The sequence below is a fragment of the Charadrius vociferus genome, unplaced genomic scaffold (assembly GCF_000708025.1).
Source record: "Charadrius vociferus isolate BGI_N301 unplaced genomic scaffold, ASM70802v2 scaffold139, whole genome shotgun sequence".
NCBI lineage: Eukaryota > Metazoa > Chordata > Aves > Charadriiformes > Charadriidae > Charadrius > Charadrius vociferus.
The window spans coordinates 886845-898356 of NW_009650169.1; the positions used below are offsets into that span (position 1 = coordinate 886845).

The following is an 11512-nucleotide window of genomic DNA, read 5'->3' on the forward strand; positions in this document are numbered from 1 at the left end:
AGTTTAGATCCCCGAAGTTAACTATAGGAAAAAAGGCTCTGGTCCATCACCTTTGATTCCAGCCTTCACAGCTGTTTGGCTGTTGACAGTGTATTGCTGGTCATGGTGTAACCCTAACACCATGGGTGAGCAGCCTGGGGCAGTGATTCTCCTAGTACTGCTCCATGCATGGAGCAGTGACACTAGTAGCCTTGTGTGTATATCACAGTATCATAGAATGGTTTAGGTTGGAAGGGACCTTAAAGCTCATCTAGTCCCAACCCCCCTGCCCTGGGCAGGGACACCTCCCACCAGCCCAGGTTGCTCCAAGCCCCATCCAGCCTGGCCTTGAACACCTCCAGCGATGGGGCAGCCACAGCTGCTCTGGGCAACCTGGGCCAGGGGCTCACCAGCCTGAGTGAAAAATTTCTTCCTGAAAGAAGAAATATATGTACCAGGTCCCATGTCCCCTTGTCAAATCAACCACTGGTATGGCCCCTTAATGACACCAGGTGTTCTCTGTCAGCCCAGTCCCTGTTGTCCTCCTTTCTGCGCCCTGTTCCCTCACACAGAAACAAATCCATAGGTTGCAGTATTTTTATCAGGGGCTCCTACTTGGCTCTGTGTCTGTGCCACTAGCATTGCAGGGAAGATCCAGCCTGCTTCCCTTTCCTTGAAGGAGACAAGCAATGGCTTTTGGGACCGTGTTCATGGAGCAGCAGCTCCTGAGACCAGGCCAGCAGTGAGGTTGCTATCCTGAGGCGCTGTGCCGAGGAGCATGCACAGACCCAGGAGCAGTGCTGCCGAGGGGAGCACCCCTGTTCTCTTTTTGTGCTGCTGCCACCTGCGGAAAACTTGGTGTCCTGCTAACCTACTGACCCTTTTCTGGATTTTTTTTTTTTTTTCCTGAGGAAGGCACTGCATTTGCTTACTCTATTTCCTACCTTTTTCGTAAGTCACGTTGTGTAAAAGACTTGTAAAATCTTCATTGATCAGCACAGGTTCTGGGAGGTTAATGGATCGAAATGGGCTGCCCTGAAGAGGTGTAGGCACTGTCTGTGACCCATGATCATCCTTCTGTGCTCTTCTGTACAAATACAAAGAATAAGACAGTTGTAAAGTATGACAGCTACAGGTGAAGCCCCTACACTGCAGTTGTGGCAAACACATGCAGAGTCAGAAGTAGGACAACGCCAGCAGAGACCAGGAAATGAGTTGGCTTTGATGGAGTTGGCTTTGATGCAGTTCATGAACAATGAACACTCTGGAAGTAACTTCCACTGGCTATAGGAGAAGGTTATTTCAGACCTGTGCTTCTGCAGAGCATTTTTCATCTAATTAAATGGCTTAATTAGCTAAGGGGCTAGCCTAGATTTGCAAAGTGTTTGCATCAAGTCAATCTGTACACCCCTCATCAAAAATCCATTTTCAGGAGGCGGCTAATAGGGGCCAAGGTGGAGAAACCGTCTGCTTCATCCCAGCAACAGTGTGGCCCAGCAGTGTGCAAACATGCTCCTACGTGGCCCTGCTCAGAGAAGAAAAGGCCGGTGACAAAAGACCAGAGCATGACTGCACCATCAGGAGCCCGCTGAGTCCTGCACGCTTGGAAGGGGAAACGGCAGTGCTGTTGTCTAGGTGGAGGTGGCTTAATAGCTTGTAAGGGTGAAGGCTCCTGGCTTTCAATAAGATTCCTGCCCCAACATGTCTCTAGCAGGTCTGTGTGTTTCACCAGGCCCTGGTTTTCCTGAGAGCTGCTGGGGCTGTTTTGCTGTTGGAATCCCAGTTAGGTGTTGATGTTTTGCTGCTGTATTTGCTCCGTGGGGGTATGTGTCTAAAAGCCTGGGGTGAACTGAAGGCTAGAGCTTCCAGTAATAAATCAGGATTGATACACATGTCCAGCCAGAAAAAAAGATTAAGCAATTAAGCTATAAAGAAATTAACAAAATGAATACCAGTGCTAATTAGCACTTCCGGAACTCTGGAGTTTGGGCCCTTACTTAGCTTTCACTTTCCGTGATTCCCGCCGCTTCTCTTGCTGCAGCTGCTCAATCTTCTGTTGCATTTCCTCCTGCTTGGCACTGATTTCTTCAATCATTGACTTCGCATCGCTGAGCTCCTCCTGAGAAACAGGCAAAAAGCACAGCATTCCCAGGGTGCCCATCAGCCTCCCAGATCACAGCTTTGAATGCTGGCTGGTGCGCACCAGAGATGCTTCAGGGTGCTGTGGAGAGTGGCTCTGTAATTAGACACACTTCCTTTGCAAGTCCAGCGTATGTAATACATGCCATGCACAGCGTGGCAGACCTTAATTCAGCTACAGGCAACTCATGCCAGTCAGTGTGATGTTACATGGTTAAGGCAGCAGTGGGAGATGGAGACACGGGGCTTCATCCACCACTAGTTGAAAGCACTGGGAGGACACCTGCCTTGAATGGCACTTGGAGGTGGGCCTGAGGAAGCCCATTTCCCTTGGCAGTTCTCCAGCACGTGTATTCTTGTGGTGCACTTGGTTCACATCCCAGTGGGACCACTTACATGTATAAGCTTTTGCCAGTCATGCCTTGGAGCTGCCTTTTTAGTCTGGTTTCCTAAGAAAATGAGGCCCTCCATAACATCCCTGTGAGCACGTCCTCCCTCAGCAACCCTCAGGCTGATTCAACCAAGCCTTACTCAGATGTAGAGCTCTCGGATGTGTGAAGTTCCTGCAGGTTTCATCAAAGTGAGCAGCAGGATGGAGGAGAGAGACTCAAGAGTTTCGTGTAAACTGAAGGAGAGGGATTTTCCCCAACCAAGGAGGTGGATTCACTGGGACCTCAATGTTTGGACAGTCAACATGAGCATCAGGCAGCGGGAGAGCAGCCTTTGCCCCTCCTGTTGCTTGCATAATTCCTTCTACCTGGGTTTTAAAACCCCTTTTTGCACCCATAACAATGTCCTGAATAACCCTACCTCTGGTTGTTTTGAGACCTCTGCCATGTGCTCTTATGCTTCTTGTCATCTCCCTTGTTCATCTGGGACCACAGGGCTCCTTTTGCCTGGTGCCATCCGTCTCTCCTGCTCACAGGATCAGTACTGGGCTTTTCTGGTTAGCAGCCCTCTTTAACTTCACAAGGTACTATTGACTCAGCAAAAACCCCATGGGGAAAATTACCATAAAAACAATAACGCAGTTTCTCTGCCTGCCTCCTCACAGGCAGTCCCATTTCTGCATGGAGACACTGGCTGGTTTAAAGTATACATCAAGCCTTCTTGCTAGGCTCTCTCTCCCGTCCTTTGTCTTTATCCTCTTGGGCCGGATCAAACCAGGCAGCACTTCCTTCCCAGCCGTGTGGGAATGCAGCTTCAAAAGGCTTTAGGGTTTTGTGTTAGCTCCCTGCTCCCCAGCGGCTTTGGTTCCTGCAGGAAATGCAGGAGACCTGACCCGGGGAGAGGTACGGCACTGACACCGTGGCCCAGCCGCAGCCTGTGAACGGGCCACATGCCCGTTGCCCACGCAGCCCAGCGCAAGGGTTGCTTGTGCCCCGGGGCAGCTCGCAGCACAGCCTCATGGCCCACCACGAGGTTAAAGAGGCCAGGGTGCGGGTTATGTTTGGGTTGGAGGGAGACACAAAGCCAAAGGAAATGCACCAGATACTGCTGAAACAATTGCCAGCTCGCTTTCTTTACAAGCAGGAAGGATTGATGCAGGCAGGGGGAATGCTGCCCCATGCAACACGAGCGAACGTGGTAGGTATGCAGCCCCTCCTCCACCCCCACCCCCCACAGGTCACACTCCTACCTTGAAGGTGTTGAGGGAATTCTTCATCTCAGCCACTTTCTCTTCCATGGCACAGCGGCAGCTCTTGACCTTCTCCTCCAGGGCGTACTCGCCATGCTGGATTCGCGACAGCTCCTGCATTGCTTCTGTGAAACCCGCCTTCAACTCAGAGGCTAATGCCTGCAACTAGAGGAACCACAAATATGGTGGGCTCAGTCCCTCCTCCTAGATGCAGGTGGCTGTGTCCCTAAGGGTCACCCATGGATCAGAGTGGCATGAAGGCTGGGTGTCACCCATCCTGTAAGATGCTGTCCTCTTTCTCCTCCTCTTGTCATGGCTGGGAGACATGGGGGGAGGTTTGGTCCCTGCTGCAGCCTCAGTACAGGGTAGGAGGTGTTTGTCTTGGGCAGTCAATTGTGCCCCTTTTTAGACTTGGGAGTTTTTCCAGCCCCCCCTGGCAGTTTGCAGCCTGTCGGTCTGTAGAAGGAGAGGACGGCCTGAAACATGCCGAGGTTTGCAACAACAGCAGCCAGATTATCAATCACCAAAGCAGCTGAGCAATCAAGAACACGTCCGTTTTTGAGCAAGTCCTCCTCCCCCACATGCTCGTGGGGCTGGTGCTCTCCCCAGACAGGTCTAACACCTCCTTGCTATCTAAGGGCTGTGGAGAAGCTCTGTCCTCGGTCAGTGGGCCCTTTCCAGGGAAGGAGGCAACTCTCTTAACTCACGATGGGGGGGGAACGGGAGGTTTGCCCCTGACATATGGTGACACTGTGCCCGCTCTCCCTGTTTTCTGTCCCTAGAGGCCCTAGCGCCGCTGGAAGAGCTCACAACCTCAAGCTGGAGGCAGCCGGTTGGTAGCTGGGTGAAGCAGGAGACAGAGCGGGGCGAGCCAGGCTGGCATGGCGAGCAAACAAGGTGGGTGCGGAGGTGGGCAATGAGGGGAGGCAGGCGGCTTGTGGAGGGCTCAGCGGGGACACCCTCTTGGGGGACAGCTGGGGCCGGTGACCCTGACTGAGCTCTGCCCCCACCGCTGCGAGCAAGGTGCTCGCTCTGCCTGCACAAAGCCCATGGCGAGGTCGCGGCCCAAGGCACTTCGGTACCAGTGGTTTTTACCTTTACAACAGAAATTCGGCCTAACATCTGGTTATAAACTGAGTCCAAAACTGGAGCACTGATGGTAAGAGGACAGCCACCCCGGGGAACTCAGGCGCTTGAGTCCTGTAAATGGAGCAGAGATGGCTTCCGATACCTCGGGGCAATGGCAGGCACCATCCTCCTCTGATCAAGACCGGCAGCGTCTTTACAGAGGACGTCTGCCTGACATCCCCCCTCCTACCCCAGTGCTTACCCCACAGTCCCCAGTCTGGTCTGGCTGGACACACATTCCTAGAGCTGCTGGGGTAGGAGGAGCGGGACTGACAGGAGCTGGGACAGGGCAGAGGGGAGCAGGAGGCTGAGGACATCTTCCCTCTTCAGGCACTCAGCCCTGACTCCCCAAGCCAGCTGAAGCTCCAGACCCCTTGGTTCAACCCCTTCACCCACCCTTCCTGGCCACAGCGGACACCTTCCTGTGACACTCCTGTATCACAGGAATTGTCACCCTGTGACCTGTGAATGTAGCCTGAAGGGTTAGAGGGTCTGCCTAGGGCCATGGCTGCTAGGGGAGGCAATGACCATACTGCTTCTGATATCTCAGCCTGGGGAGGGTGAGCCAGATGGTATAGGCATCATCAGACATCCTAACATACATGCCTGGAGGAGTTGGGGGAGATAAAGTACTGCAACTGTGCAAAATGTGAATATTCCCATCCCTCCTCGCAGGTGCTTGTCACATCTGCACACTGAGCTGACATTGCCAAGGCAGAGTCTTCCTGCTCGCCTGCATCAGGGCTAGGCATTGCACATGTTCCTCTAAGTGAGAAGGGGTGATCCGTCACACCCGTCCCTTCCAACTCAAATATGCTATCCTACGCTGTCCATTTTAGAGATCTGCTTCAGGATGGAGATGTCATGGCCTCAAGTCTTGCTAGCAGTGGAGCAGTCCAGAAGCTGGCCCTGGAGATAACTATGTCTGGGGAGAAAAAGCCCAAAATGAAATGTTTCTGCCCACAAGCCTGGCCTGGCCTTCTTGGGTGCTTCCAGAAAGGGGGTAAACTAGACAGATCCTTTGTGAAGGGTACAGGGATGGGAGTCATTGCTGGTCTAGAGGTTTCAGAGTCAAAAACTGCTACGCATCAGCAAAAGTCAGCAAAAAGGGAGCACTGCAGAGACTTTGGTGTTCATGTGCACCAAAACACTCTGTGAAGGCAGAGTTCAGGCAGCCAAAAGAAAGACTGGGACTAGAGACTGAACTAAAATATCCTCTGCACCTAAGAGCAGACAGTCACTTGTTATTTTGGGGTTCGCTGTTAGTCATTCTCTGCTTTTGCAGTCACAGTGCTAACTTAGTTTCTTTGTGTAGCCTTCCCAGTGCTCCACACCCCAGCCTGAGTCTGTTCTGCCCGGTACATCTCTCTTCGGCCCCATGCAGCTGACAGCGGCTATTTCAGACACCGAAATGCATCTTACGCTTGCATTTCCTATTGTTGCCACTTGATGGATGAAAGCAGGCAGCAACACCAATCATCAGCCACATCTGCCAGGGCTTGTATGGCTGGACATAAAGGGCTGAAACCCTGAGAACTCCCTCCTCTGCTGCCCTTCATGCTCAGAGCATAGAAAGGAAACACAAACAGCTTTGTGGCACTGGGTGCAAGTTTGATCCAAAATTGAGTGGCGTGGTACAGGATCAACACATTATCTTTGAACTCCTGCCAAGCACAGTGTAGTGCGAGAGCTGCGGATTTGAGTTCGAGCTCGTTTCTAGCGACAAGCTGTAGAAAACCATCAAATCCCATGGGCTGTTACAACAAATGGAAGCCATTGAAGGCTTATGCTTATGCTCAGTGATTATGTCTACGGGACCAGAGAGACATTTCACAGGTATGTGAACCCCTGGAAAGTCAAACCAATTCAGTGTTTCTAAACTGCAACACATACCAAAAAAGCAAGATTTTATATTATCATGGAAACTTGGCAACAGTTTAACTGTAGTGTGTTGCCCTGGCTCACCTATTCATGGGAGTAAATACAGTTGAAGAGGAACACACCTTAACAACTTAAGTTGAACTGCGCCTAATGCCTAGAGGATAAATAAACCTACGTGATCACAGGGAGTCCTTAGGACGTGTCCAAGAACTGTTCAAAAAAAGCATTTAGGCATCTCAATAATTTGGTACGAGATACACATTTCAGCCCCCAACCTGCCTTTGGAGTGTTGGCCTTCAGCCTGACAAAGCAGTGCAGTTCGGGATCCCGCGCCACGCATCTGCAGCAGATTACCTGTGTCTTGGGGGCCATGACTCCCATTTTACCTACTGCCCTGTTGTTTCTCAGCTCTGTGCAGAAAAACCATGCAAGTAAAATCTCTAGCGAGACTAGGTGACTGCTCTGCACTCTGTGGGTAGCTGCCCATGGGGAAATGAACAATTGTCCTCCCCTCTTTTCATGACTCGGATTAGTAGGACACTGAGAAGCAGTCCCTTGTGACTTTCACTGGTCCTCCAGCCCAACGGGAATGTGAACTCTCTGTCAGAGTCCACCTGGAGAGGGGAGCAAGCAGTTCCCAACATGGAGGGGGAAACCATGACCACGTGGAAAAAGTAATGGTGGCTACGGGGGAGAAGAAGGGCGAGATCAGAAGACATACAAGGAGCATTTCTCAGCCTGATTTTGACTTGACTTTGCAAGAGTTGGAGCCATTTATATATGTGTGTGTGTGTGTGTATATATATATATAACATGGCTGTGAAATCTCCTTCACTGAGCCTCCACTTTTGTCTCACCTGCTGCACTGTCCCCAAAGGGTGGACAGGACTGATGCTGCTTCCAGGCCCAGAGGCAGCAAAACTGCAGAGCCTCCCCATCCTCCCTTGATGGGTGCCAGCAATTTGAGCCGTTAGTGAAAGAGAGTGAGCGTCCCTGCAGCCCAAAGCCTTGTTCAGGCTTTGAGGCAGCCCAGGGAAGATGGTCATGGCCAAGAGATGGGGATGGCTTATGGAAGGAAGGGCTGGGATCAAAAGCAGAGGGCAGAGCTGGGTGAGCTGGGTTTACTGCCCTGGCTGCCACTGAGAAAATGAGAAGGAACCCTTGCTTCCATGAGTAGCTGTGTCCTCACATATCTCCCCCCAGCGCTAGCCAGGCTGTCCAGGGCTGTCTCCAAAGAGATTGCTATTTGCCTCTGCCGCCCTTTATCCTTACACTAGAAGAGGACTTGCTCTTAGGGACCTTGAGCTAAAGCCTGTCAAAACCAGCAGAAAACAGGCTCATGATGAAGAAATGTTGCAGAGGAATGATTCTGGTGTTCTAAATATATCCTGGAAAAGAGCAAAACCTTCTGTAGCCATGAAGGAATACTGTCTGTGTCACTTCCCCCAGCTTATCTACTCTCCATCACTTTGCACATCTTCTTACGTGGCTGATCCGAAGAAGTAAGTAAACACTGTGTCACCCAGAAGAGGGCTGCCGGAGGACACTGCCTGAAACCAATCTGGCACAAAGTCCAACGCTTGTCACAAAGTCTGGGTGTGATTTTTCTGAGCTGCATGACGTATGCTTTTCCCAGGGAACAACTAATTTCTAGCGCAGCTACTAATTGCTACGTGTAAGGAGAGCACTTCTAGAGCCAGGCAGTAGGAAGGCTTGCAATGCCTCGTAGAGGGAAAGCAGCAGAACTTTGCTGATTTACAGTGGTAGACAACCTGGGCCGAGGATTATATCCAGTATTTATATTCCTAGGCAAGGATGGTAGGAATAAAGGCAGAGCAGCAGGGTAAGGACAGAAGAGGAGGATGGAGATACTTAAAGGGGGCTGCAAGCGCTTATCAGCTCTTGTTTCACATCTGGGCAGTCTTTTTTTTGGTAACTGCAGTGCCCACAGGGCCCTCGCTGAAGCAGAAGGGGACAGCCAGCTGGGCACTTTCATTTAAAGGATTCATGAGGGCATGCACATCTCAGCTGGGTTTTTCTGGAAAGCAACATGCGTGCATGGTGTTCCCAGCATGCTGTCCCAACAGTGTGCTAGCTTTCCATGCATGTTGGATCCACTGTGCTGGGCCCTTCAGCAACCCAGTCACAGCTCCTGCCTGGAGCTGTCTGGATGGGAAAAGGGGATGAGACAAGAGAAGAATGGAAAGCAGTATCTCCTCCACTTGCCATGAGGTACTTACAAGCAATTACAGGCATTAGTGTTGCAGTGGACAGGTCTCAAATAGTCAGGGTTTCCAGTTTCTAGTTCAGGGATATGTTTCTCTTTCAGAGTATGGTTCCATATTGAACCAGACCAAGGTTTAAGGTGACTCAAAACTCTGTTGCATTTCCTGCAGACTGGAAATGCGTAGGAAACATCACTGTGGAAACACTGAACCTTCATCTTACAGGAAGGATGCTCCCTGGGCTGTGGTATAGACAATCTTGTTGCATCCATGGTGGCTAACTGCAGCAAGACCGTCAACTGGAAGAGTGGCCGCAGAGCTCTGGGAGTCCTGATCACCTTGAGCCAACGTGGGCTCAAAGACAACATTTCCAAGCTCCAGGCAGGGGAGCCAAACAGAGACACGCAGCAAGACTCAATGCCCTGGCCGGCCTGGCTGTTCTGCATTATTGGGCAAGAAGAGCAGCTCATGGCCCGAGGAGCCGTGAGGCTGCCAGGATAACCCAGAGCCCCCCAGGAAACTTGGCCCCCTGCTAGGGAAGACCCCCCCACACACCCCACGTCAATCAACACATCCTTGCTCCTGGGACAGCTCATCAGGTTTGGTGAAAGCTCCTCAGAGCTCAGCTGTGAAATCGCCCTCTGGCTCAGTGAACTGACATTCTCTAATTGGCGCTAATGATACCCGCTAGTTAATTAGCTGAGCTCACAAATCACCTGTCTAAACACAACCGGTTGTGAGCAGAAAAATTTTACTGAAGTGTCTTTTAAGATGAGGCCCAAGATGTGCTATGAGTGACAGTTATTCATGCAGCGTGCACATTTTAGTTGCCATGTTCCTTGTAAGTGCCTGCATTTTTCCTTCCACTTAATTTAGCTTTTGAACTACTGTTTATCTATTAGTAACTCTTTAAACTCTTGGAGTTATTTAGGGCATTATGCTCATCTTTACCTGGGAAATCTGTGTTGCAGGGGTACTCACAGGCACACTTTCAGTCTCTCCTGTGGGAATAAAGAACTTCAGTCAATTAAAATGACTTATTATGGTTGCTATAAATAACTGGAGCAGAGGGTTTGAAGTCCCTCTTGAGGTACAAAATCAGTTTTAAAGGACTTGAGTATCACTTTAGGAGGTGTGAACACCATATTGTTTGTAAAATAAACTGCAATTATAAAACAGGAATGGCTCACCTTAAACCAGACATTAAAATAATCTCATTTGCTGTCCTGTGTCTGTCCAGAACTGATCCATGTGAAGAGGTGAGAAACTTTGCATGTGCAATTAGGACTAAATTACTCCCTATGAAGTTCAATTCTGTGTACCAGCCATACGTAACAGGGTTTTTCCCCCTAAAGCATAAACGATCCATCTCTTTTCTGAAATTGTGAATTTTATCCTCTACTATATTGGTACATATTTCTATTATCTCCACAAAATGCTGATCTGATGTGTATGTTTTAAGCCCGAAGTTATACTTTGTCACAATGCATTCCAAGCAGTAATCACGTCTCTTGTAACACCACAAAAACGCATCTTTTCATCAGTTTCAAATTCCTAGGGTTTTGTGGCATTGTGATCCTACCTGATCTTGTACAATGGGGCTAGACTTAACATTTCTGAAACAAACTTAGCTCATGGAAGAGCTTATATCTATTTTTCAGAAGTGTTTTGGGCACTGGAGAGACGTTATCTCTTGGTATTAATGGGTTCCTGATTGAAACCACAGAATCACGGCATCACAGAATGGTCAGGGTTGGAAGGGACCTCTGGAGATCATCTAGTCCAACCCCCCCACCAGAGCAGGGGCACCTACAACAGGTTGCACAGGACAGCGTCCAGGTGGGTTTTGAATGTCTCCAGAGTGGGAGACTCCCCCACCTCTCTGGGCAGCCTGTGCCAGTGCTCCACTACCCTCAAAGTAAAGAACTTCCTCCTCATGTTAAGATGGAACTTCCTATGTTCAAGCTTGTGCCCATGAAGACCAAAGAGACTATATTTATTATCTCCTTTTATAATATTGTCTCTTCTGTGCAGAAACCTTCAATTATCCAACAGAAATTATTGCTGGTTGTGCCACCATTGTGCTTTGAGGGAATTGCAGTCATCAGTTCCCATGCTTTCCCAACAGGCTCCCTGGCTGGCCTTCACTCCCAGAAAACACCATGCCACCCAGTTCCTCATCTGGATTGCCTCCAGATGTCACTCGGAAATGTCACTTCATGAGGTGGATTTTCTCTTGCTTCCAAGAATTTGCTTCACCCATCTCTGCTGTCAGTCACAGACATGACGGGTGACCCCATGCCCAGTTCCGGGGGCAGCCAAGTTCCCTCTTTCCATGCCGGCTGCAGATGCTCAGTACCTTACCCACCTGGGCCTGTAAGACCACAGAAATTCAGTCTCGCAGAGCCTTGAAAAGGGTGCGGGGAGGACTCTACACTGTCAGGAAGTGCATGAAGTGGAGAGCTGGAGCCTGGAAGCCAGAGCTTGGCAAGGCACAGCTACGTTCTTATTTCTTTACCCC

At 50.2% G+C, this 11512-nt stretch overlaps 1 protein-coding gene across 1 annotated transcript in view; it reads right to left on the minus strand.

Annotated features, from left to right (window-relative positions):
• Window positions 1-4879, minus strand: part of ARHGEF33 (Rho guanine nucleotide exchange factor (GEF) 33) — an 18308-nt gene extending 13429 nt beyond the window's left edge. The window contains exons 1-4 of the mRNA XM_009892478.1: window positions 4853-4879; window positions 3758-3922; window positions 1977-2098; window positions 924-1066 (exon numbers count right to left, since the gene is read on the minus strand). Coding sequence (XP_009890780.1) covers window positions 924-1066; window positions 1977-2098; window positions 3758-3922; window positions 4853-4879 — 457 coding nt within the window. The remainder of the gene's footprint in view (window positions 1-923; window positions 1067-1976; window positions 2099-3757; window positions 3923-4852) is intronic.
• Window positions 4880-11512: the final 6633 nt, after the last annotated feature.